Below are 26,853 nucleotides of genomic sequence, written 5' to 3'. Positions count from 1 at the left end.
ATGTTCTGTCTACATTGAACCTCACACCATCAGGCCACAACCTTTAATCGGTTATAATCCATATCTCACAAGTCCAACATTTATATGAACTCATCCTAGATGTTTTCAGGTGCATCTCCAGAGTCCTGTAGGAAAGTCAAAGTGTTCTCACGAGAAACCTCTGGGGAGTCGTTGAGACCTCCTAGGGAGTGATTTCTCCCTTAAAGATCAACAGCAGGTGTGTCCTTGCTGCTTCTCAGCTGATATCTGCTCCAGTCTCACAGAGCTGATGCAGGCTGGATCAGCATGTCCCCAAAGCCTCTCTGGGGAAGTGTCACCACTGAGAGCCCTGAGCCCTCTGCCCCAGCCCAAGGGCTGGACTGTGCCCTGACATGACAGTCCCGGCTCTCACTTTTGCACCATTTATGAAATAAACTCATCACTGGATGAATGAAGTAGGGCATAATTCATGTAAGAAACTCCTCATTGCATGAATTTCTGTAAATAAGGCACAACTTATGGAAATAAACTCATCCATGTAAGAACTGATGGAAATGAAAAGTTGATGAATTTAGGCAAATCTCTTTCTGCAGAGCAGGAATACCGGGTAGACAGCCCTGAAAGGTCTCCAACTGGAATTCCTTCCCGATTCAGCTGTGGCTCACATGCCCCTTTGCTGAAAAAACCCCTTCGACAACCATGCCTAACCCCTGGTGTGTGGATGTGGAGCCTGATGTTTGAAAGTCAGTCCTACAGAAGAAGGTGAACAATTTTAATTAGCATTACTTAGCAATTTCAGATCAGTGATTAATCTGTTAAATTTTCTGCAGTCATGGAACCACAGGACCACAGAGTGTTTTGGGTCAGAAGGGATCACAGAATCCCAGACTATTCTGAGTTGGAAGGGACCCCCAAGGATCATCGAGTCCAACTCTTCAGCCAGTGGCCCACACAGGGGATTGAACCCATGACTTTGGCATTATTACAGCCAAGTTTTAACCAACTCAGCTGATCTCAGGGTCACTATTGAACATCATCTGTTTACACTCTGTGCCATGGGCAGGGACACCTTCCAACAGCCCAGGTTGCTCCAAACTCCATCCAGCCTGGCCTTGGACACTTCAGGGATGGGGAATCCACAACCTCTGTAGGGAAGAGACGCGTGTGCTGCTGTTTGGACACACCAAGAACATCACAGGGGATCAGCCCCTCTGTGCTGGAGGCAGCCTGAAAACCCAGGTGTGAGCTGCACCCAGCACAGCACAGACCCCACCACTCTGTGCTTTGGCACAGCTGGAGCTCAGCTCTCATGGCACACAAATGATTCCTTTCTCCATTAAACAATCTTTCAGGAAATCAATACAACGCAAGACAGGCCACGACTCACGACATTAAAATGTCTGTTTTCGTAACAACAGCAGTTTATGGTGGATAAATTAGTAACCTTTACCAATAACTTTACTGTGTACTTTTAAGCTTAAGATTTTTTTCAATTATATCAATTTTTACGGATTATGGGTATTTCTACGTGAGGCTGAGAAAACACTTCAGGTGGAAAAATCTAAAATAAAAACAGGAACTTTGCTTGCCTGTATTTCATTGTAATAACACCCAAAAAGTTTTAAACAAATACTACACTGATCAAAAACTAGTTTCCTACTTATATTATTTACATAGCAACATAAATATGTGGACGCATTTGCTTTCTTTGAGGGAAAAAGATATATTTAAAGCTTTAAAATCATCTACTCAGTGACATGAGCCCTATGTCCCTTATTAATGACACAATTTTAACCTTGGGACACCAACCAGCTACATTAAAACTGTCCTTACAAGTGAACATACATAATTGATGATGGCATAGAGCATAATCCCTCAAAAGTTCATCATCAAAGGAGAAATGTCAAGAAAGCATTACATGAGTTAAAGGGAAATGGAGCAACTTGTACACCAACAATATAATCAGAAGCAGAAAACTGCTTTTTACCTCCCCAATTTTAATTCTGGCTGTGGTAACTAAAAGTCCCCATTTCTAGTGGCTGGTCCGTGGTTAGAGTGAGGTGATTTAATTTCATCACACCCCTGAGGAGTATTTGTCACTTGGTGATAGTCAGGACAGACTTGGGTTGCTACACACAGATAAAATCTTCTGGAATCCACATGCAGGAGTGAAGCTCAATCACTTTTTCCCCAACTCCACAGCCTTCTGGCATCCCCTACTATAAATAATTTTCTAAGGAACAGTTATGGAACACAGAGAGTCCAGCACTGCACTAAGGGGGACATGGGATCTGTTCCCTGTCCTTGATAAACACCCACACTTTGGTGCTCTGTGTGTAAACCATGAGTAAAAACTAACCTTGAAAATACCCTGGCACTGTGGATGGTGGGCAGGAATGAGGGAAGGGACAGTTTCCCTGGACAAGGCTCAGTCACAAACACTGGGATCTAATGGCCCACCGAGCCATCAGATGGTCAACACGATTCTTCAACATATGAAGGATTATAAAGTGTTTTTACAATAGTCCAATCAATGACGATGGGAAACACTTGAAAGAAAAAAAAAGCCTAATTAATGCCATCAAACAGTAATACTGACAGGACCAAAGGTCATGTCAACATTATAAACTGTGTAATTATGGAAATAAATTCACACTCTCGTGAATTAAAACCATGGGAGCTTTGCTTTTTTGTTTGTCTGTGTGTTTGTCTGGAGGGGATGTTTTGTGGCTTGGGTTTTTTATATATTTTCATTTATTTATTTTGTTTAAAGTAAACCTTTTAAAGATTAAACCACTGCCCAAACTATTGAATATCTTGAATAATGAAGTGAAAAAATGGGAAGTCAGACGTGGCTCTGGGAGACAACTGCAGAAAAGCCCATGCTTTGCTCTAGCATCCTCCAGGCTCCAGTGATGGACATCAAAAATTTGGGGTGATGCCTCTAAAATTTTGTATTACCTTCTTTTCCACCCACTCTCCCTTCCCTTTCCTGCCTTTAGCAAGCTTTGAGACAAACTGAGTTTACTGTGGTGACTGGTAAAAGCATATCTTTGCTCAGAAAGTGACTCTACAAGGTCTTTGACAGAATTATAATATTCTAAACCCCTTCCTGCTCAGACTCTTCAATGAGGAGCTTCTGCCCTTTACAAACAATCTTGCTGCAGAACGGACTTTTGGAATATTCATATTTTGCATTTTGTATATATAGACCTTATTCCTCACCCTCCTCCCCCCAAATTTAACATGCTTTATATCTTTTTATTGGATATTTTTAAAAAATTTTTTATAACCAGCTGATGCAGTTCCCAACTCTGTCATGTATTTCCCAACATTTGCTGTGAAATGAGCAAGCTGACCTGAGCTCTCACATGTCACTCACCAGGAACAAAGTTCTATATACAGCATTAGCCCTCTACACCATTTATTTATCTTGAAATTAATATAAAACCCCCACTAAATAAAAGACATACCATGAATATTGTCCACAAATTGCTGTCAGCTACCTGCTTTTCTTTGTATCATGTAGTGTTCCTAAAAGGCTTTTCATGCTGTGAATTTAAAGACAGCATTTAAGATGTCATTATGCCATGTCTTTATATACCGCTGCCATTAGGGTCTTTAAATGGATTCAGAAATGATGAGCATAGAAGGTGCCTGAGCCTCAGTCAGAAATGACATTAATGTTTTTATGGCAGATGCACTGGCACAAGCTCAATCAACATCATGGATAATCCTGCTTTGGAAAACGCTACAGGTAATTTTGGCTCCTCTAAGAGGTTCTGAGAATATATTTAAAGAATTTTAAAGATCTCTGTAAGTACTCTGAGAGCAGCAACACATTAATATTTATTACAACACCTATTGAGCAAGGCACATGAAATCTGATCGTGTACAGGATGTTAATCCACGATGAACAAAAACTTATCAACCAGCACATCCCAATCGGAATCATGAAGTTGGTTTAACTCCCATTCAGATGCTTTTAAACACTTACAGAGACACACACAGAGCACAAATTTCAGTCACTATTGTGGATAGATGGTAAAAGTGGTGGCAGGACCCCAGAGCTGTGGTTACAGTCTGACCTGGGCTGTTTTACCTCCATGGTTCAAGGCTGCAGGTAGAAAGGAGCTCAGCTCGGAACAACCCACACCATGAAAATATCCATGAAATACAAGGATTCTCACAAGCTGGGAGATAGGGCAATTTTAGAGGGCGATGGTGAGGGTGAATGGCAAAAGACCACGTGCCCAACTTAATCAGATGACAGAGATGCACAACCAGGATGCAGGACGGAGCAATTGTGTGGAGTGATGGTGAAGCTCAGAGTCAGGCTCATTATACAGCTCTGGCTTTGCTCCCCTGGGATCCACTGACTCTGGGATAGTCTTTCCATATGGCAAGAACTCCACTGCTCAGTAAGAGAAAACAGGATCACACCCTGAGCTGTGCTAATATTCTGTGTTTCCTCACCAAGAGGCACCAGCAAAATTCTTTATTGAGGTAAAAATGACAGGGTTTTGATCACCTAAACCACTAAACACACCTGATAACACAAACCCCAAACGTTCAAGCCCAGGAAATATGCTCCTTTCTTATGATAAAGAGTCTTACAACTAAGCTTGACTGATTTTCAGACTACACCTCTGCAGTGTGCAGCTGCCTGAGGAATTACTTAAGGGTAGAACACAGCTTGGACTGGCAAAGCTGGATGCAATTCCTCCCCACCACCACTCTAAATTAAAAAAAAAGGAAGGATATTTATATACGGGCATAATTTATCATTGCTTAATATTTTATGCAAGCTCAAAATATCCATACTGGGGGAAAAAATGCTTTTCTATATTTAATGTATTCTGTAATTTCATTACACTGGGCAATTCTCATGCCCCTTTACCATCAAAAATTCACTTAAATTATTAAGGCCCTGTGGAAATTTTAAACACTTCCTGACACTTCTCCAAAACAACAGTTACTGTAATGGTAATGTTTGATTATAAGAAGTAATACAGTCTCCCTGTAACTAAATAAAGCTTAGAGAAAATGAGATTTAAATACAAAGGGTGTAAACACACCCTCCTTGCCCCACCACAACACAGCAGAGCTGATTTAGACTGAAAAGAGCTTTTTCTCTGGCCCCTTGTTTCAGGAAAAATTATTAAGGGATGAGCACTGTGATACAGACTACATACTAAATTCTAGTGATGAAATACTATAAAACCAAGATGTCGTCAAAGAAAGAATGTTAGTGGGTTATTTCCAGAAAAATTGCTGAAAATGTTGTAAAATATGAATGATTTTATGACATTCTCTGAAGAACAAAAAGGAAAAAAAGGTGTTTCATTCCACAAAGACTTAGAGAATTAAGCTCATTAACAGAAAAAGCAGAATAAGGTCACCAGGTTAAGCAGCTGATGTGTGGGATGACAGAAAGCCATAACAAGGTTTTATAAGTAGAAAATACTGTATCATTTGATTTTTACACTTTCCAAGAAAAAAGGAATGTACAACAGATAATCTTGGTATCACATTTTCTCAAATTAAAGGCTCCATCTTACAAGTAGTCCAGTTATCCTAAATAGTGCTATCTCTGACAGCTTGATCATTAGAAGAAACAATGTTGATACTATTTAATGCTGGAAATTTTGCCTTTAACTAATATTGTTTCAAACCATCATCATACATGTCTAAAAGACGTTTGAGAGCCTGTGATTTTCTTTTATTGGAATCGATTAATCACTATTATACTGGTATACTTAACTAAAAAAAAAGGAAAAAAATTAGATCACACAGAGTTCCAAATAAGACATTTAAAAAATGCCAGAATAAAGTTCAAAAGCAGAGAAAGATATATCTAATCTTTGCCCATGCCTTCCCTGCACTGCACAACACCCTCTTTGTTAGTCAACAAAAAGACATTAAAACACCCAGGACTGGGCATAAAGTGCTGATGTGAATAATGGCTGCTCAGATGACTAACACTTTTATTACATATTCAGAACTGAACACTTTGGCCAGAATAAACCAGAGCAGCCTCTCTGGAAGTTAATGGGGCTATAATGAATCACACCAATTGAGAATTCAGAGTATTATTCTGGGGTGGTTTGCTGGTGAAATACACAAAACAAAGCAAAAGGCTAATTGCATGCTGGGCATGAACACAGTCACTTCAAATTGTATCTCCTGAAAGGGCAGATGAATAATATCACTACCTGAGAAACACCTGGAATCCTTCTTGCCCATTTCTCTCTAGTAAAATCTCTACAGAGTAGCTTTGTAGTTTTTTGTTAAATTACACAAACCAGTCTTACAGTCCATTGCTGTTTTCTTTCCCTTCAGGCTCTGAATTAGCAGGAAAAAAAGCACTACCATGACTATCTTGTAAAACATCCATTTTAACTTGTTAACTCACCATACCTACTCCAGAGGATAAAATTCTATTTGAATACAATAAATAATAGAGTTGCATGGTCAGAGCAGTCTGGGGAGGATATTCCAGTCCCTGGACTCCTGTTAACCTGCATGGCCACGTACCAAGGCAGCCCTTCCAGAGCCTCTTGTTTTGGTGGTAAAAAAGGGAAATGCTATGGCCCTTCACTGGACCCTTCACCACAAAAATACCTGTTATTTCCTCTAAAACCATTTAGATTGATAACAACTATTTTAACTAATAACAACAACTGTGTTAACCTCATTATCCAAGGATATCTAAGAAAAATAAAGCTACCTCCTGTCTACCAGACAGGGGTTTTAAAGTTCCTCAGACCCATGCACAAGAAGGGGATGATTGATTCCAAGATGTAGATTAAGACATCAGTGTATTTCTGAACGGGAACAGCAGCAGCACAGATCCAGCCTGAGCAACTGGGAGGCACAGGCAACTCAGCTCTGAGACACCAGACTGCTGGAGGAAAGAGCCTGGGGTTTGTTTTCCCTTCCAGTTTCCTACTCCAGATAAAGGATACAGATACATAGCACAGATCAGGGTTAATACACTGCTGCTGAGATAAGGGTCAGGACTGACTGAACCAGTGGTTAATAAATGGGATGCCACTTCTCCCCTCCAGTAATTTTATCAAGCCACAGTAAGGAGAATTAAGTGGGAATTAGCTTACTCTCACCAAAATTGGTGCCACTCCTTCCTGTCTGACATCCCATTTTGTTAAAAAAAGGAAAAGAAAATGAAAATGCAGCTTGATCAGTCCTTTATTCCCACTACTTCTTGCTGCATAATGATGGAGCAGCACAGATTGGAACAGGCATCATTCCCACCTTCAGGTTCAGAAAGAGCTGCAAAATCCCTAATCTGGACCATGAATTAATATGTTGTCTCCCATCAGAAGACAGAAACTGTGTGTTCTCCCTTTCCCCACTAAGGGAAGGTGCCCCTTCCTTTCCCTCCAACTGAACAAAGACTCGATGACAGACACCCTCCTGCCCAGGGGGAATTTACCAGCAAGTTATTTCAAGGCAACTTTATATTGTTCATGCAGAGAAAATTTTCCTCAGTAGGCTAAAGACACAACCTTACTGGGACTGGAGCTTCAGAAAACTAATGTATTTTAGCCATAAAATACAAACAACTCCTGAAAGTGCCAGCTGGATGCTCAGTTCAGTGAAGCTCTTCAGTGTCACTCCAAAGAGCAGAGGAACATTGGCACAGTTGGCCTTTCCCTGCACACAGAAATACCTCCAGTGCACACAGAAGTACCTACAATGGAGTGGCTGCATTTCTTCCATCTTTAGGTTATCCTGTCTGGGTCAATAAGCAGGGAACCAACAAACCATCTGCTCCTGAGCTCTCCAAAGCTTAACAACCACCTCATCAAAGGTCCAGCACAGGAACTGAGCCCTTCTCCCACCTAACACGAGACAGGACAAGAGGAAACAGCCTCAAGTTGCTCCAGGGAAGGTTTAGATTGAATATCAGTAATAATTTCTTTACAGAAAGGGTTGTCAAGCACCAGCACAGGCTGCCCAGGGCAGCGGTAAAATCACCATCCCAGGAAGTGTTCAAAAAATGTGTAGATGTGGTGTTCAGGGACAAGGCAGTGCTGGGTTACACCTCAGACTCAATAACATTAGAGGACTTTTCAAGCCTTGGTGATTCTATGATCCTGTAATTTCATAATTCTACAAGGTGAACAAACCTCTCCTTCTCTCAGGATGCAGTGGGAGTGATGCTTGTTCCCAGCGTAATGTGATTTTCTGCCTATTATTTTCTCAGATTATAAAAATTTAACTATAAATCAGGAAGTTCCTGAACACTGAAACAGCTTTTTGATGTTCACATGCTTAGAAAGACAGTGGGTTTTTTCATGAGGCAGCTCCTGATCCAAGTGTTGCAACCCAGTAAAGAACAAACCATCAGTAAGCAGTTCAACAGCCCAGAAATAACAAAATTCACTCACACAAGAGGGAGAAACCAAAGGCAGTTGCAGTTCTGACTTTGCTGGTGCTCTGTGAAAATGACTGACATAAATCTCATGATAAAACTACCTTAAGGACATCTTGAAAGCACTCACAGCTCTTAAAAATTTTCCAGTGGTAATGTTCTAAGCACTGCCCTGTTCCTCAGGAAAGGCTACTGAGACATTAGGACTCGTGACAGAGATCTGATTTTACCCTTGGTCTGATGTAGTCAATGTCATCAGCCTGCAGTAATTGAGGTCAGCTGCTCAATGTAATGGCTTGCTGTGCAACACCTTTCATTTCTCTCGGAAAAAAAAAAAAAATCAGTTTAGGCACAGGCAGGTGGGAAATTGAAGATCACATTTCCATCATTTACAATCTGCCTCCATCTCTGAACACAGGGAAAAGACAGATGTATTCATGTCACAAGTGCCAGAAATCTTTATCAAGTCCTTGGTGGGCAGAAGCACTTTTACATTTCCCTAAAAGCTGTTAAGCCTCAATCATTTCTTGGAAATGTAACCCAGCAGCTCCAGAAAGAAACAGTTCTCTGTTCTTCAGTTTGATGAAAAGTTAAAGCTAAGTGCACAATAGGAGTTTATCCCTCCTGGGCACACAGAGAGGATGTGTACTTAATTTTCTTCTGTATCCTGATGGCATTTTGTGCTTGGTTAGGGATTTGTTAATATCGTCAGAGCTTACAAACACTTGGCAGAACACATTCCTAAATTTCCCTGGTTAATGAGATAGTTATAAACATGGGGGAGGACAGAAAAACCAAGAAAGTGAAATAAAATTAGGGGACATCATATGAAAAATGAATGACAGCACAGTGAAATGACTGAAAATGTATTTAAACTAAAAGTCCATGTGCATTTTATGTCAACCTAAAAAATTTTCTTTCAAAAACAGAGGTAGGTGATGATATTTGAGTGGACCTGTTTTGCTCAGCAGAACTGAAATCAAATCAGGTGTAATTTACAAGCAGCTTCCAGTGAAGGACAAGCATCAACATGTTTTCAGTCTCTTGCATAAAGGCTCGTTTTTCAGGGAGCAGCCACACAAAGCATTAGCAAGAGTCTGGTGGGGAGGGTTACTGAGCACACCTCGGTCTGCAGTGAGTGAGTGAGTGCTGGGAGCTGTTACTCTGTTGTCAAGTGAGGAAATCAGAGCACTCAGTGTCAGGCAGCCCTGCTCAGAGCCAAGGCTGACCTTCCCAAAGAGCAGGTAATTAACTCAGGAGCAGCACTGGAACAAGCTGAGGATGGAGATTCATCCCTGGACACAGCTGATGCCAAGCAGATGTAAATTACAATCCACAGCCAATGGAGGGGCAGGTGATTTTTGTCAGAGGGAAGCCCATGCCAATGAGCTTTTTTTAGCCTGAGGACTAAACATAAAATGAACTGTTTGCTGTGATGGAAAACCACCCAGGTAAAAATCTTGGGCACTGTGAGCATGGTGAGGCCCTGGAATAGAATTCCCAAAGGGACTGAGGATGTTACACCAGGGGGAGTTTTGCTGGTGCCGCCACTCATTCTGGAGGGCAATAAACACCTCTCTCCTTCACAAGATGAAATTCAGATTAAAGCAGAAATGATGCTGGAATAGCAGCAGCACTTAACAGCTGGATCTGAAGTGACTGAAGGTTTTGCAAATCCTCAAGTTAAAAAAAGGCACTGGAGCTGTGGCTGACCCATCCCTGGGAGTGTCCAAGGCCCGGTTGGACAGGACTTGGAGCAACCTGGGATAGTGGAAGGTGTCCCTGCCCATGGAAAAAGATGAGCTTGAAGGTCCCTTCCAACCCAAACCATTCTGTGATTCTATGATCTACACTCAATCCTGTTCCGTGGATTTTACACAATGTTTCAAAAATAAATTGACCAAGGAAATTATTTACTACCCAATACCTTTCTCATGTTGTACATCCTTCACTTTTTTCTCTTCCATATCAAGGCAGTGTTCCTGTAAAGCCAAGAACAGAGTATCTTTACTAACAAAGGGTTTCACTTCTCAAACCACATCACTTACACCATGGGACATATTCCTTCCCTGCTCCTGGGCCAAAGGGTAGCTCCAGAGAGGTGACTGAGTTGTTTTAAATGTGCTTTCTCTCTTCACCTCTTGAACAACAACACACACACAAAAAAAAGCAGTGAAGTTTCACCTTCATCAAAGTTCTGAAAGTTTTCTTTAAATTAAAAGACTGCACCTAAAATCTTTTGATGCTTTTTCTGCAGGAGCAATGAGCTACAGTGAGCCATTTAGTTAATGATACTCTTTCTAAAACAGAATTTTATGCCTAACTAGAGGAGTTAATATTTGTTGAGCTGTAACAAAGTAAACTATCACGCAGGGAGTACACACAGCTTTATTTTATTTTTTTTTTATTTTATTTGTTTTTTATTTTGAAGTTTTCAGCAAACCAGGTGTACTCATACCACATGTAGATGGTGGAACATAATTGAAATAACCAGTGCAGAGCACCCAGAATGACACCACCACACTCTGAGAGAATCCCTGGGGGATTACAAACAGGTAAACCACTTTGTTCCACACATTGTTTCTCAGCTCCTACTCCAAAGCCTTCAGACTGCCTTGTGTGTTTCCCAGGAAGGGTTTTAAGGAAATTGCTGGCAATCAGATACTCCTGACCTGACCCTTCTCTCCCAGGAACCCAAGTAATGAGTATCCTTGTGAGAATCCAACACCTGGCTATAGATTAAAGGGCTATTTTTTTCCTGGCTGAGACAGCAGCTCACAGTATGGCTAATTCCAAACAAACACTGCTTTTCCTTTATGGAAATGGAGATGCAGTTTGCAGGATCAGCAGAGGGAAATCTGGTGACTGTATAAGCAGAAAGAAATAATATAATCAGGTAAGAGACCTGGTTATCTGTGTAAGTCTCAGCTGCTGGAGCAGAGCTGAGCTGAGCCAAAGCACTGCTGGAAGGTGTTCTCTACAGGCTGAGTTTATTTCTCCATTTGAAACAAATAGGTTTGTTACAGGGTCAAAATATTACCTTACTGCCATGAATAGTTAACTAACGACAAGGCTGTAGGCACAGAGAGGTGCAGGATGGGAAGAGGATGAGAAGAATAAATGTATGTGATGGAAGGTATGAAAATGACATAAAATGCTTCTCTGACCAGAAAAAAGGTGTCAGTGGTGAACACAAACCCATATTTCACTGTCGAAAGCACATGTAACAGGGATTTGTGCAGTATCAGCAGATTCCTACAGGACATGACAGACCACAGAGCCCAGTAAGGAAAGTTGCACCAACATGAAACTGGTATTAAATTCAGCTTTATATTCTGTTGTGCCTCCCCTTATTTTCCTGAAATGTGAATTTTCCCCACCCAGTTCCTGCTCATTCCCTGTCACTCAGGCTGTGCTGATGTCTGAGGAAGGACAAAGCTGAACACAAACATCTGCTCTGCACAAGCACCAGCACAAGAGATCTGAGATTTCTGGTGTTGCTTCCACTGGTTACATCCAATAACTTGCCAGGTTGGTGTCTGATTAACCAATTAAATAATGGAAATCCCTTTGGCCACTCTTGAAATCTGAGATTATCAGTTGCCAAAGAGGTGCTTATTCATTTTTGTGCTGAGAAAGCTTAATGTTTTTATCAAATAAAAAATAAACTTTCCTGTCAAACTAAACACAGGAATGGCCTGGTAATAAATGGAGAGTCATTTGGAATGGGCATTGCAAAATGGCTTTCTGCCATGGACATCAACTCTGAAGACTAATCTTTTTTTATTGTGTTTTTCAAATTATTGAGGCAGTTATTTGGTTAAGGGAGACTAAGGAAAACTATTGGGGAATAAATGGTAATTTTGGGGTTTTTTATTTTCCTAATATATTCCAAAATACTGGTACATACAAATGTATGCTCATACACCTCTTTTTCATTTCAATTATGCTGAAACTGGACACAATTGATATCTACACAATAAGCTCTGTATTTTACTCCACATTCCAAAAAAGACAATTAAAAATGGGCACCCATTTTAATTTATAGTTAGACATCCAAACTTCTAGAACAAGGGGTACCAACTGCCCACTGAGCATCCAAATTTCTGTTTGCATGAGGGGTGATCCTGTGCCTTTTTCCACGCTGACAGAATTGTCAGTTATAAATGAGCTAATAATGACATTTTTATAAGCTACAAGGGAAGAAAAGGTTAGCAGCTTGACTACAGGGATACCTTCCTGGGAAAGGTGAATTACTGGGATTAAATTTGGCAAGAACACAAAAGAGGGCCTGGTGATTTCAGTATGATGAACAGTCCCAGGTGATTAAAATTAAACCTTTTATCTGCTGTCTCACAGGAACAGGAGCAAAGCTGTCACCAGGCAGAGGCTTGTGAAGCAGGGAGGAAAACTGCAGAAAGGCTAATCCATGCCTGAGTATGTTTTTATTTAAATTTATTTAAAGAAAAGTTAGATCTTTAGCTTCTAAGAGAGCAGTGTCATTCTCAGGATGCACAGACATCCTTCTCACATGAGTACACAGCTTTCAGAGAGAGATTTATTTTAAGTAAAATAAAAATGATGCTGTTTTAGGACATAAACTGCAGATACTGCAGAGGTTTTGAACCCGTTTTTCTAAATATATATGTAAAGCCCTGAACCTAATGAATTGCCACTTTGCTTTTTACAAAGCACTAGAAGTTGTCACTTTACATGTGTCCTATCAGAGTAAAATAATTCAGACATAACAAGAGTAGATATAATGAGGCATTTGTAACACTGAGGAAATACATTATTTCTCTGTTTCAGTATGTTGGGTTCTAGTTCCCACTCAACTATAAAAAGCAGAAGTCAAAGTTTGTGATACTTTTGATTTGGCATTATACCTTTTGTTAATTTTAATATATACAGTAAGTAAAAAAAACAATTAATAGGATGCTGCTGACAGCTCCAGTTTTGAGAGCATCTCCCCTCCACCAGGTGCCATGTGAGCAAAGTGCCTGTTGGAGAGTGCAACCCAATGTCTGGTCTGCCTGAACACAGCTTGGTAAGTGACAGCCCCTTTATCAGATTACTTGGCCAGTAAAAGAACGTAAATGAACAAGCTCAGGTTCATCTCACGCAAAATACAGCAAAATGAGCGACAAAATCTGGAGTAATAGATGCCATTTGCTAATTGTCTCTGGATTATTTTAAAGCCATTTTTCCCTTCTAAGTTTTACAAGTTTCTAATATTCTGCATGAAAGTCCTATGCAGTCTGTGGAGATTGCGGAAAAGGGTCCTCAAGGGAGGCTTTCATCCTAAAGATGAAGAGGAACTTCTTGGCTTTCCAGGACAATGACTGACAAAACAGCAAATCAAAAACTAAAACTGCTTTTCAAGAAATCAGGCAAAGTGCCAAATGATTCATGTGCAATTCGTGTATCACTCAGGGTTATCATTAGGGATTTCTACCGAGTAAAGCAATTTTTTTCTAATACATTATCACCCCACAATAAATACCTTTTAGATTTATCTATGTGGTCTTTTAAGAAAGCTAAAGGACAAAGAGAAAGGTAATTTCATGACAAAACCTTTTACTTAAGATAGATATAAATAACAAAAACATCCAATAAAAAAAGCTGGATAGAAGAGAGTGAGTAAAAAAAAAAAAGACCAAAACCAAAAAAGTTTACAAGAGTGTCACAATCATGACTTTTAGAAGGAGCAAAGAGAGTCTTTCCTTTGCTTCTTAATCAAAGGCCTTTTAAGGGATTAAAATGAAATGCTTTTCAATTCTTATTTTATATAAAGCATCATGACTTTGACATTGCTTTAGGTGTAAAATCTGTTTCCAATCAAGTATTCACTGGGTTTGAAGAAATAAAAAAAAAAAAAAAAAGAGCTACAGGAAGCAAATCCAAACAGGGAAACCATCTCTCAAACCCAGAGAAGACCCACCAGACTCACAGTGTGAAGTTTAATCAAGAAAATCTCAAGTTAAGAACAAAGATGTGCATTTTAACCTGGAAAAGTAATAAATCAAGGGAACAACCACTGGGTTTAGTGCAATCTTGGGCAACCCATCTCTTAATAAGGCTGTTTGCTGGAATGAGACTGCAATGGAGTTGGGAAGCAATTCAGGTAATTACACAAAGAGTGTCACACAGGTGGCCACAGCAAAGGCCCTCCCAGCATTGAGAGAACAACATTCTAAGCTCACAGGCGGCATCTTGTTCCTGTGCAGACAAACTGCTGTGGGAGCTGCTGGAGACTTCACTCAGCCCTGACACACACACAGGGAAAATGATCTTTCAGGCAACCTCCAAAACACCCAACTCAGCACTAGAAGAGCTACTACAAAACATGAAGCAGCCCCATGTTGTGTGCAGCACCTTCAGCTGGAATGGGCTGCTCTCTGGTCTGCAGGATCCAGGTTTGTTGGCTGCCACTGACACTGTTGGCAGCCCATTCCACAGGTGAGTATAAGGAGTTTATAGAATCACAGAATGGATTGAGTTGGAAAAGCCCTCCGAGATCATCAAGTCCAACCCTTGGTCCAACTCCAGTCCCTTTACCAGATCATGGCACTCAGTGCCACGGCCAAGCTCAGGTTAAAAACCTCCAGGGATGGGGAATCCACCCCCTCTCTGGGCAGCCCATTCCAATGCCTGAGCACTCTCTCTGCAAAGGATTTTTTTCTGCTCTGCAACTTCAATTTCCCCTGGCAGAGCTTGAGCCCATCGTGCCCCCTTGTCCTATTGCTGAGTGCCTGGGAGAAGAGACCAACCCCCACCTGGCCACAACTTCCCTTCAGGGAGTTCCAGACAGTGCTGAGGTCACCTCTGAGCCTCCTCTTCTCCAGGCTAAACACCCCCAGCTCCCTCAGCCTCTCCCCACAGCACTTGTGCTCCAGTCCCTTCTCCAGCCTCGTTGCTCTTCTCAGTTGGGTTGGAAGAGACCTCTGAGATCATCAAGTCCAACCCTTGATCCAATCCCACTGTGATCACCAGCCCAGGGTACTGAGTGCCCTGGGCTGGTGATCACAGTGGGGCTGGATCAAGACATGGTAGATTCTCTGTCCCTGTCTCTTTGCTGAACTGAGGGGCCCAGAACTGAACACAACACTCAAGGTGTGGCCTCCCCAAGGCAGAGGCCAGGGGAAGGGTCACTGCCCTGGGCCTGCTGGCCACGCTAGTTTGGATCCAGGCCAGGATCCCATTGGCCTTCTTGGCCACCTGGGCACACTCTTGGCTCCTGTTGAGTTTCCTGTCAATTAGTACCCCGTCATGTTCAGGATTATAGGGATATGCCAGCAGTCTCCTTGCAGGAACCACTTTTTCTCAAGAACCAATCCCCCTCTTTGATGAAAAGATACCTGTGCAAGAGCCCATACTGCTAAACCCAAGATCAACCCTTTAAAGTACAGTCGTATTTTGCAGAGGGAAAGGAATACAAATGCACTGTGTTACTTGCATGTGAATTATTTTGTTTTCAGTATACCCTGAAGCACACTTAAACATTTTTGATGCTGAGAGAATTGGGATTGTTCAGCCTGGAGAAGAGAAGAATCCAGGGTGACCTGACTGTGGCCCTCCAGGAGCTGCTGGGCTGAAAAGCAAGGTGGAGAGAGACTGTTTGCCATGGCCTGGAGTGGCAGGACAAGGGGAATGGTTTCCCACTGCCAGAGGGCAGGGTGAGGTGGGATATTGGGAGGAATTTATTCCCTGGGAGGATGGGCAGGCCCTGGCACAGCTTGGGCAGAGAAGCTGTGGCTGCCCCATCCCTGGAAGTGTCCAAAGCCAGGCTGGAATAACTTGGATTAAAGTTTAAAACAAAGTTGTGTGACAGAGAGGTTCCCTTGGCAGGTTTGCATTGCACTGTGTCCTGAATTCAGAAATTTCTGTGGTCCATAATACATGTATGGAAGCATATTTTGGTGCAAGAATAGTAATTATTGCTCTTTCCTTTAATAACAACAGACCACAAAAGGGCCATTATGGTGGATACTAAACACAGCCAGACTCAAAAGCCCAAGGACAAACAAAAGGATTGGAATGGGGGTTACCCCAGGTGGGTTGTTGATGACTGGCAGAAGTTTTCCCCATACCTGATAAGCAGCTGCTCTTTAACTATTTATTGGAGTTGGATGGAGTGGAGCAGAGCTGTTCATGCCCTACTCCTGCAGTTTCACAGCTGGGGAGGTACATTCTCAACCAACAGGTGTCAAAATAGGCTCAGGAAGAGGAGAAAACAAAGAAAAGGTCCCACCAAATTAGTGCTGCCTTGTAGATAGTGAAGTTACGAAGGTTTTTTTGCAAAGGAAACAAGTATCTGCTCAGTGCAGAAGTGTCTTTGGTCACAGAATTTATGTCCAGCTCTGCCCTAATTACTCTATCTCCAAAATATACGAAATAATTCCACCTTTGTTCAAAATGCACAGCGTTGAACTGTTTAATTTATCTTTGCTTTTAAATGGAGGGAAAAAAACCCAACACAGTATTCACAGATGTCTTTAAGCTTGGAATTACCAGCTTGGTCTGAAAATGATTCTAAAATAAGTGTCTTCCAATTTAACTTAAATCTGATAAAGACAGTTAGTTTGATGATTAATGCAGAGCTCTAGTTATACTTAAAAAATTTTAGAACTCAACAAGTAACTAAAGTTCTTTCATATGTAACATTTAGTAGTATTTGGATAACAAAACAACAACAAATATTGTTACATTTTAGATTAGTCCATGTTGTTGCACCTAATCTGCAGTGTGGTCACTGGGTACTCTAATTTTATTGATCAGTCACCAAATTCAGCAATCTGCAGAAACCCATTATGACTCTGCCACTTATGTACTTTATCTGACTAAATAATGACTCATTTAGAGGCAACCACATCCAGCTGCATCACTTCATATACAGGGAGATGTGTGCAAAGGGATAAGCAATTTTGGTAATTTTCATAGTAAAATATGACAGTAGTACTTTATAAATCCCTCAGTGCAATACTCACAACAGGCTTTTCAAAGGGACATGGAATATATTGGTATTTGTATTGCCAGTATATTTTGACCATGGCACCTGGTGCAACACTGAGGGAGAGCAGTTTGGCAACAACAAATATTTCACAGGCATATAAACCCATCAGGTTAAGGGGAAAAAAATAATATCAAGTTGCATTAAAAAAAGTATGTATAGCTTCTTCAAAGGAAAGGAAAATGAGATTACTCCTTGGGAAGAACTACTTCAAATTACAACTTGATTAAAAAAAACATGGCTAAATACTGAAACTCCTTTAAACAGACTTTTAAAGAGAAGCCTTCACAGACGGAAGTTTAACTGTACAGCACAGATGGGTGCTGTTACAACAGGCTTTTTATTATTATTATTAACTTTGATCAAAGCTTATTAACCTGCAGCATCAAGTCATTGGTGGATTGGACTACACAGGAGAGCTAATTAAATTTAAAGGGCCACAGGCTCCTGAAGGCACAACATGCAATCCCCAAGGCAGGAATTTGAGTGAAGGGGATGAGAACATTTGCATAGTGAAGCAGTGGGGAATGGGAAGCTGCTTGCTCTTATTTATTTTGGACATGATAGTGAGTTTATTAGAACCACTTCTGAGCCTGTCCTCACCATCAAACGTGCAGGAAAGACTTAGCACTGCATGTTCACTTAATAAGGAATATTTCCACACACATGGGAAGAAACAGAGATCATAAAATTTTACTTAATCCAACAGGCCACATCATGAGATCCTTCCTCACCCCAAGGAGCAGTAACTTCCACCAATTATAATGTGAAATACAACTAAGGAACTCAGGGACAAGAGAAACTACAAAAGAGAGGATACAAGCTGAGTATAAACTGGTGCCCAGCAGCCTTGAATGCAGCCACATATTTATGGCATTATAACTGAAAATTACAATAATAAGTTGTAAAATAATTCCTTCCATTATCTTCCACCTGCTGTGTTATCCTTCATACATCAATTACAGATTTCACTATTTAAATCTCCCCCTGCAGTTTCATCATATATTTGGGATGAGGAATAAGGTTCTCTTTTCTGGTCACCTTCCAAACGCTGTGAAGGGAGAAACTATTTCCTTCCATCTGCCTTTCAGGCTCCTGGGAAGGAGGCAAAAAGGGTGAACCTTTATCCAATCCTGTTATGGGTTCACCTAGGTGGGCCTATATTTGGGCCCTGAAGTGTGGACTAGGCCGAAGCTGTCAGCTGACTTGAGCTGGGCTGAGCTAACAGCTGACCTCTTCTAGCCAGTAAGTTTGTATTCCATACCACATTATGACATCATCTCCAGGGAAGCAGGAACCAGTGTGGGAGTGGTTAAGGCAGTCGCTTCTCAGCCTCCTCTTGGGAGGACGCACGATGCTGTCCCAGGGGGGATGGAGAGGACCAGGCCCACCACTGGCTCACAGGGTACCTCAGGAAAGTAAAATGTGTTGTTCTGTGTCTCTCCTTTCTGCTTGGGTTTGTCTCCCTGGAGAATAAGCTTCTTCTTAAGTAATGTGTAGTTAAGACAGTAGAATTTGTGTGTTTGTTAAGAAGTTGACGTGGGGAACTTGTTGTTGTAGACTTGTGTGAGTGTATATTTGTACTCTCTTCTAATTGTCTCTTTCTTTCTGTGAAAAATATATGTAGATTTAGTATAGATGCAGTTTGAAGTGTTTTTTTTTCTTTCCCCTCTCTTTTCCTCCCTTTCCCTGGTGTTGGGAGGGAGGCTTTTCTCTCTGTGCTTGGGGGGGTTGGCAGTTGCTTATCTCAAACCAAGACAGTTAATGGTGCATTGGCCGGGAAACTCGGGAGCGACAGAGGACCTTGGCGGGTGTCCCAGGATCTTGGCAGGCTTCCCGGGAGGATTGTTGTAGAAACATAGATTGATAAGTGCCTTGTTTAAGTACATCCAGAACAGAAAATGTAAACAACTCTCCCTTGCTGTTGAATGCTCGTTTTCACTGTTTCACTGTCTTTGTGAGTTCAAACAGCTCGACTGGTGCCTGCTGTGAATGCAGCCACTGCAGAAAAGAGAGGCCCATGAAAGCTGTTCGTGTGTGGCAAGACACGGCTGTTTGAGTTGAATCCCTGAGGACTCATCATGTGAATGCTGATGTGCCCAGGAGCTGATGAGCAGCATCTCACCTGGACTGGCATGGGGAGGAGGTGTTCCTGGCTCAATGGGCCCATCGTCCCTCAGGCCACCTGCAGGTGGATAAAGTCGAGGGGTGGATTTAACCGTGAACACTGTTCCTAAGGTTATCCACAGTTGTGAAGAGTGCTTGCCATTGTGAGACCCCAGTGAACAGGGAAAAGAGGTGCTGCGGAGCCCCCTGCAGAGAACCCAACAGATGCGGCGCCCAGAACCAGCGCCCGCAGTGCTGAGCGACCCGCAGGAGCCGGAGCTGTCACTGGCGGGGCTGCCACCAGGGCTGCGAGCGAGCCGGGGGAGGCTGCGAGCCGTGAGAGGCTGTGAGCTGTGAGAGGCCACGAGCCGTGAGAGGCTGTGAGCTGTGAGAGGCCACGAGCCATGAGAGGCCACGAGCCGTGAGAGGCTGTGAGCCGTGAGAGGCTGCGAGCCATGAGAGGCTGCGAGCCGTGAGAGGCTGCAAGCCAAGCCAGGGCTGCAAGCGAGCCAGGGCTGGCGAGCCGCTGGGGCTGCTCCTGCCTCTGCTGCTTGCTTGTGCTGCTGTCGGGGCTGCTTCCGAGGCTGCCAAAGCTGTTAGGACTGCTGCTAAGGGGGATGGCTCACATGGTTAACTGTAGTACTGCTGTGTGACCGAGGAGAAAGACATGAAGAGAAGCCTGTGTAAGCTGTTGACGTGTGGTGGGACACTGCCGTTTGAGTTGAATCTTTGAAAACCCATCGTGTGAGTGTTGATGTGCCCAAGAGCCGAGCCAATGAAGAACATCACACCCTGGACTGGCTGGGGGAGGGTTGTTCCTGGCTCAGTGGGCCTATGATGCCTCAGACCACCTGTAGGTGGATGAGGCCAAGGGGTGGATCTGACTGTGAACACTATTTTAACCCCAGTGGGAAACTAGAGACTCCTGAAGAGAGGATGGTAACCCTATTGAAAGACATGAACCATCAGATAAGATAACCTGAGATGACCTGCTTTGTTTCCATCTGAAATATCTACCCCATCCTAATGGACTCTTAGCCACATTATGGAGGGGTGGAAATCAGCCCTGAAAAAAAAAAAATAAGTGTTTAAGCATGAGAACCTAAGATATGAGTGACATAATATGGTATGGAATAAGGGGTGGAGAATGTTATGGGTTCACCTAGGTGGGCCTAGATTTGGGCCCTGAAGTGTGGACTAGGCCGAAGCTGTCAGCTGACTTGAGCTGGGCTGAGCTAACAGCTGACCTCTTCTAGCCAGTAAGTTTGTATTCCATACCACATTATGACATCATCTCCAGGGAAGCAGGAACCAGTGTGGGAGTGGTTAAGGCAGTCGCTTCTCAGCCTCCTCTTGGGAGGACGCACGATGCTGTCCCAGGGGGGATGGAGAGGACCAGGCCCACCACTGGCTCACAGGGTACCTCAGGAAAGTAAAATGTGTTGTTCTGTGTCTCTCCTTTCTGCTTGGGTTTGTCTCCCTGGAGAATAAGCTTCTTCTTAAGTAATGTGTAGTTAAGACAGTAGAATTTGTGTGTTTGTTAAGAAGTTGACGTGGGGAACTTGTTGTTGTAGACTTGTGTGAGTGTATATTTGTACTCTCTTCTAATTGTCTCTTTCTTTCTGTGAAAAATATATGTAGATTTAGTATAGATGCAGTTTGAAGTGTTTTTTTTTCTTTCCCCTCTCTTTTCCTCCCTTTCCCTGGTGTTGGGAGGGAGGCTTTTCTCTCTGTGCTTGGGGGGGTTGGCAGTTGCTTATCTCAAACCAAGACAAATCCCTATACCTGTTTTAAAAACTTCCTCACATGTGGATCACTGAAGTATTTTTCAGTTAATAAAATGGTCTAATTTATAGGATAAAGACATGATTGCCAACCATGGTATCAAATGTTTTATTAGTCTGATAATCTAACTGTCATTTTAGGATCCCTGGGAAGACTCAGCAGGTAAATAAAAACAATCAAACTCAGCACAGAGGAGAAGAAAGAGGAACCAGTAATAGCTGGGTTGCTTTTGGATTGTCCTTAATCCAGAATACTTAAATTAATACTTAGTTAAATAAAATTAATTACTCAAGACATAAAGAATAAGTGTTTCTGCATTCTAAAATGACAGAAACATCTTGTATCAGTGTGGTGGCATCATGCTGTCACCCAGGCACCCTTGTGAGCTTAGACAAATACAGAATGGCCATTTCCAGCCCTTTTTTTGGCCATTTCCAGCCTTTTTTTTTCCACAGGCCAGTTGGCAACAGCACTTGAAAGGAACAACAGTCTCACTCCACTCAACACCTCTGTGATATTTCCAAGCCTGCTTGAATTGTGTTGACATACCAGTAGAGGAAACAGCAACTATTACCTGGTTTTATTGACTCAGACAGAATCTTACCAACCCTCAACCAAAACAGTAACAAACCAAACCAAAAGCAACCTCCCACTGCTCCCAAGAAACATTCCTAACACACCATCCATGAAAAGAAGTGCTTAACAGGATAAGAATTGCCTTCCTCTCTTCCTTCCTCCCTCAAACAGAAGCTCACAGGCACTCACAAGGACCAAACACATCATCTGTAGCTGCTGCAGAAGAATTTATTAAAGTGCAGTGAAAGCTGGGGTTGTGTGTCTTCTTCAATCTCACATTCACAATCCTAATTTCAAGTAAATTTCCCCCCACGTTCATGGCATGATGGGCAAAGCTGTTGTATGGAGTGACAAGCAGCATTGTTTCTAAAAGTTGCACTTCTCACACACATCAGCTGTTTTTCTGTGTGCTTTGATACAGTTACTAATTCTATTTTAATTTTTTCTTTTGGTATATAAAGCATCTATACACTAATGGTATATATACATTAGTGTACAGATTAGAGAATAAACTGCCATAGTTTAGTCAATCTGAGCTTTAAGCAATGAAGCAGAAACTGCTGTCAAAAAGCAAATCATAAATCATACCTATGAATTGTTCCATAAAAGCCAAACCCCCTAAAATTTTAGGTAAACATTTAGGTTATAGTTTATCTGCTATTGTAAGGCGAAACCTTCCACTCTTATCACAACATTATTGTCCCTAACTTGGTAACAAATTCATTCTTTTCCAGCCTGGGTGTCCCAACTTGACACAGCACTGCATCAAGGAGCTGTGAATGAGTCCCCATCTGGGGAAGGTGATGGGAATTCCTGGAGATAATCCCAGTTTTAGGTGACAGAAGGAGTTACACTAAGCACAGCTGGAGACACTGTTGGTTTTCCCAAGTGAAATGTAGCTGTCAAAGGACTGAAAATCACAGTATTACACTGTGTCAGTTCATTTTGCTTGTAGTTGGTGTATCATAAAATGCAAACTGGTTTATACAAACCATCCTCAATTTCACACTCCACAGATACAAGGACTGATAACTCTCCATTTGTATTTTGAGACAGAAAAGATTACCTCATCTGACAATACATTTATCTTGAGTTATGTTGATTTCCATGTTCTAATTCCTTGAATAAAACATTGTGCAACATGGTATGTTATGGAAGTCACTCTATTACTCCACTAGCTGACCAGCCAGCAGGTAATCTCATCACAGCTGACAGCAGTACCAACCAAGTTTTCAGGCTCCAGTTTCTTGCAGGCCCTTTACAAAGACTGCAATTCATCATTCTTACACTTTTTCCTAATGTCTTTTTACCTTGGGTCTTGTTCCAACATTTGGATGGGATCAACACCAGACTAATAAGGAAATGTGCCATTTAATTCTCTTGCAGTCAAGTATCAGCAGGGTTTTTTGTCCAAATCCACTGGAATGCCTTCAGTGCCCCAAAAACTCAGGAAGGAGAACAATTACAGGTGGCTGAGAAAAATGTGCAGAGTTTTAACTTTGCAGTTCAGCATATCCTGACTAGGTGGTGATTGTACAAAGTCCGTGTTTCAAAGCTCCTGTTCCACACCCTCCTGGGCTCACAGAACTGAGCTACATTATGATGCACCTACCCCTACTCTTGCCCTCTGAACACAAACCAAATCACCTGCTTTTGCAATTACTAGTGGATTTTTTGCAGATGCACTTTTAGTATGTGCATGTGTCTGCACATACACACCTGCCTTCACTCCCCTTCCAAAGAAGTGATTTAATTATGATTTTCTCTCGTGACTGGGGGCTTCTCCAATACCTAATAAAACAAACCCAATAATCTCGTAATTCTCACTCACTCCTGCAATCCACACAATGACATTCCAAGTCCAAAAGGAAAAGAAATGTAATGTTTGACAAAGAGATAGGAAAACCAAGGTAAGCAGAAAAAATCCCAAATATTACCATTAGTATCTTTTATGTCTTACAGTCCTTGATGTTTCATGTAATGAGCTTCACTATCCACTATTCTACTCATCCCTGAATCACTGTTTTCTCCATAGACACACCTCAGAGTCTGCCTCAGAACTCTTTCTGCACGTGAAAATTCTAGACCAGACTCCAGATCCTCAGCACAAACCTGTGCTTTCCTACAGTTCACTGAAAGACAAACTGTGCACACAGGGGGAGCATCAACTGACCCAAGTGATGCTCACTGTGCAGGACCAACAATGCCATTACCTTGGAAAACTTTGAGGGTGTTACCCAAAGGATTAAGTTTATAGTTTTTGTAATATTTGCAAATTTTGCAGCTGGAAGAGCTTTCCAATCAGGATCAAAATCCTGAGTATTGCAGCCCTCAAAGGCAAAAGAAAACACATTTTTGTTTACAAATCAAACAAAAATATTCTATTTTCTTGTAACATTGATCAGCTCAGTCCCTCATAATTGGCTGAAGGGCAGTGGAGGTTGTGTCCATTTTAAAATGCATATGTATCAAAAATCACACACTGAACCTAGAAGAACTCAACACCTTTCACTTTTCCTTCCCCTCTAACAAAACAAAGTATTTCTCATATTGTTACCTGAACTGACCAACCACCACTGGAAAGCAAAGACTCTTGAAGAGCACAGTACAACAAAAAATGATCTCTTTCCCTGATTTTGATTTTCTCCACTGGCCTGAAAGCTCTGCCTAATTTATACCATCACCCCAGAAAGCCTTTGACAAACAGGCTCATGGGAGGGTTTTTTGCCACTGGTATCAGCGTCTTGGACACTTCTGGTTCCCAGTTTGCACAGAAAACTGGTGTTTTACAGGAAGAGTCTTGTCTTGATTACCTTTACCTATGGTGGAAATAAAAACCTCCAGTGACAGAGCCCACAGAAAATTTCACAGACCTGAGGGGAATATTTTTGTATACATAAAAATACATATATATACATACACATATATACGTACACACACATATATATGATTATATAGTGACTATCAGTGCAGTTTTAAAACTTTGACAGCATTTGTCCTGTGCATTCCTATTAGTTTGCTAAAGACTTGCCAGGATTCTGATTCACAGTTAAATATCTGGTATTGTAGAATAGGCCATCACTATATCCCACACATTTTACAAGATTCTAGTCTTGGAAAAAATTATCAAATTTTCATGAGCACCTTCACAAGGCCAAAAATTCACTGACAAATTAAAGTGAATTCTGCTATAAATATAATTTTATTCCATTTATGCACACAGCTCTTTTTATAGCTGTAAAACCTCCTCTCTTTCCCCCTTTTTAAACACTATTGAAACTGTCAGGAAGTAGATTTTACACTTTATCAATCATCACATACACATCATGATTCCTAGAATTTCAAATGGAATTGTTGATGGTTCAGGTACTGTTAGACTGTCATTAGTTCTGCAGAGTGTGCAATTTGTCATTCTGGAAGAAATGACAGTGCCTTCACTTGTGCAATGTGCTTTTAAACCTCCTCTCCCTCTAATTTGAAAATGGCAGTATTATCCTCTGCTTCAAGGGAGATATTTTTAAGGCTTGCAGGTTGGCTTGTCACAGAGTAATCTGTCAGGTGGTATTTTGTCTTCCTTAAGGTTTATTCACATAAAGCCTGTCTGGTATCACCCAAAGGCAATACTTTCTGTCTTACCTGATGGCAACATGGCCTGTGTTAAACTTTCACTTTCCTTGTCAGTGGTGGCAGCATAGTCATCTTCTCTCTTTATAGCCATCTGAGTAGTGGCCATACTACTCCTAGGAAAAAGATTTTTAAAAAATTGAAACAATTAGATATTTTTGTTTTCCAAAGGAATCAAATAATTCAGGGGGAATGTATATGAATGTATATGAAATTACCACTCTGATTCGAAAATCAGCTGCAGCCCAGCAGAAGACAGGACAGACTCACTGGGTGTTTAGTTCTTGGCTACAGCACCCAAAGCAATATGCTGCTCTTTGCAGGGATGCCAGGGAGAATCCTCCTCTCCCATGACTAACAGCATTGTTATGGACACTCAGGGACAACTGTCCCTCCCCTGTTAGTGCCAAAGACATGCGAACTAAACCAAACTGAAACAAGCACCAGGTACCACACCAGGAAACACAAGAAAATGGAAAGCTACCTTGAACTTTTGGCATCTGCTGCAGGTTCTTTGGCTTCACTCAGCAGCTTCTGTAAGCTTCTTATCTTTGCCTTCTTCTCGTTCAGCACCAGAACAAACCTGTGGTAAAGATCTGCCTCCAGCTCCTCTTTGGCCTCCACACATTTCTCCAGCCTGCAACATAAAATTTGCTGTTTCATTGATTCTCTTTAAAAATCACTGTTTCCTGGAAGAAAATTCTGTAGTGAGGCCAGAGTTCCTCTTGGAGGAATCCCATCCCAAACCACTCAGGACCAGTCCAGCATTCTGTGTCTCAAATAGGCCACAAGAAGCTTTTTTTTTGTTTTCCTCAGAAAAGTGAAATGAACTTTGCTACCAAAAGAGCAAAGTTTCCAAATGTGAACATTTCCTTTTTTTTTTGGATGGGTTGTTGCACACCTTCACCTGGGACAACTCAAATTTAAATAGGCAAGTGTTCTTTATGTTCAGTGCTGAACCCCCATAGTGGGCACACCTTAGCAGGACACACATAATGAGATTATAAATAGATATGATTAAGCTTGACAGGTCTCAAGTCTGGACCACACACTATTATGTGAAATATATTTCAAGGAGGGGGAAACTCAAACACAGAAATGTTTAAAAGCTCCTAATTAATGTCTTCAGAGTAAAATATTCTTCAGGGTTTTTTTTTAAAACATTTTAACCTGTGGTAGGTGAATGTCAATAAAAAGAAGCAAAATGGAAATATAAAATTAAGAATATGGATGTATAATGTCTCATAAACAAAGCAAAACTGGAATATAAGCAAACGTGAGCATAATAAATGATGTGTAGCAAATGTAATTCTACATTTACTTCTTATATTTCATAACCTTTTAATCCTGGGGTTGAACAACAAACATTTTTTTA

General features: G+C 41.6%; 1 protein-coding gene across 5 annotated transcripts in view; it reads right to left on the bottom strand.

Moving 5' to 3' along the window:
- XRCC4 (X-ray repair cross complementing 4) overlaps window positions 1-26,853 on the bottom strand; it is a 162,623-nt gene that overhangs the window by 63,889 nt on the left and 71,881 nt on the right. For all 5 annotated transcript variants that reach the window (XM_071580525.1, XM_071580529.1, XM_071580527.1 and 2 more), the window contains 2 exons: window positions 25,963-26,115; window positions 25,491-25,594 (listed from right to left, as the gene is read on the bottom strand). In XM_071580525.1, the coding sequence (XP_071436626.1) occupies window positions 25,491-25,594; window positions 25,963-26,115 (257 nt within the window). The remainder of the gene's footprint in view (window positions 1-25,490; window positions 25,595-25,962; window positions 26,116-26,853) is intronic.

The sequence above is a fragment of the Pithys albifrons genome, chromosome Z (assembly GCF_047495875.1).
Source record: "Pithys albifrons albifrons isolate INPA30051 chromosome Z, PitAlb_v1, whole genome shotgun sequence".
Lineage (NCBI taxonomy): Eukaryota > Metazoa > Chordata > Aves > Passeriformes > Thamnophilidae > Pithys > Pithys albifrons.
This window is presented reverse-complemented; position numbering and strand designations above follow the sequence as displayed.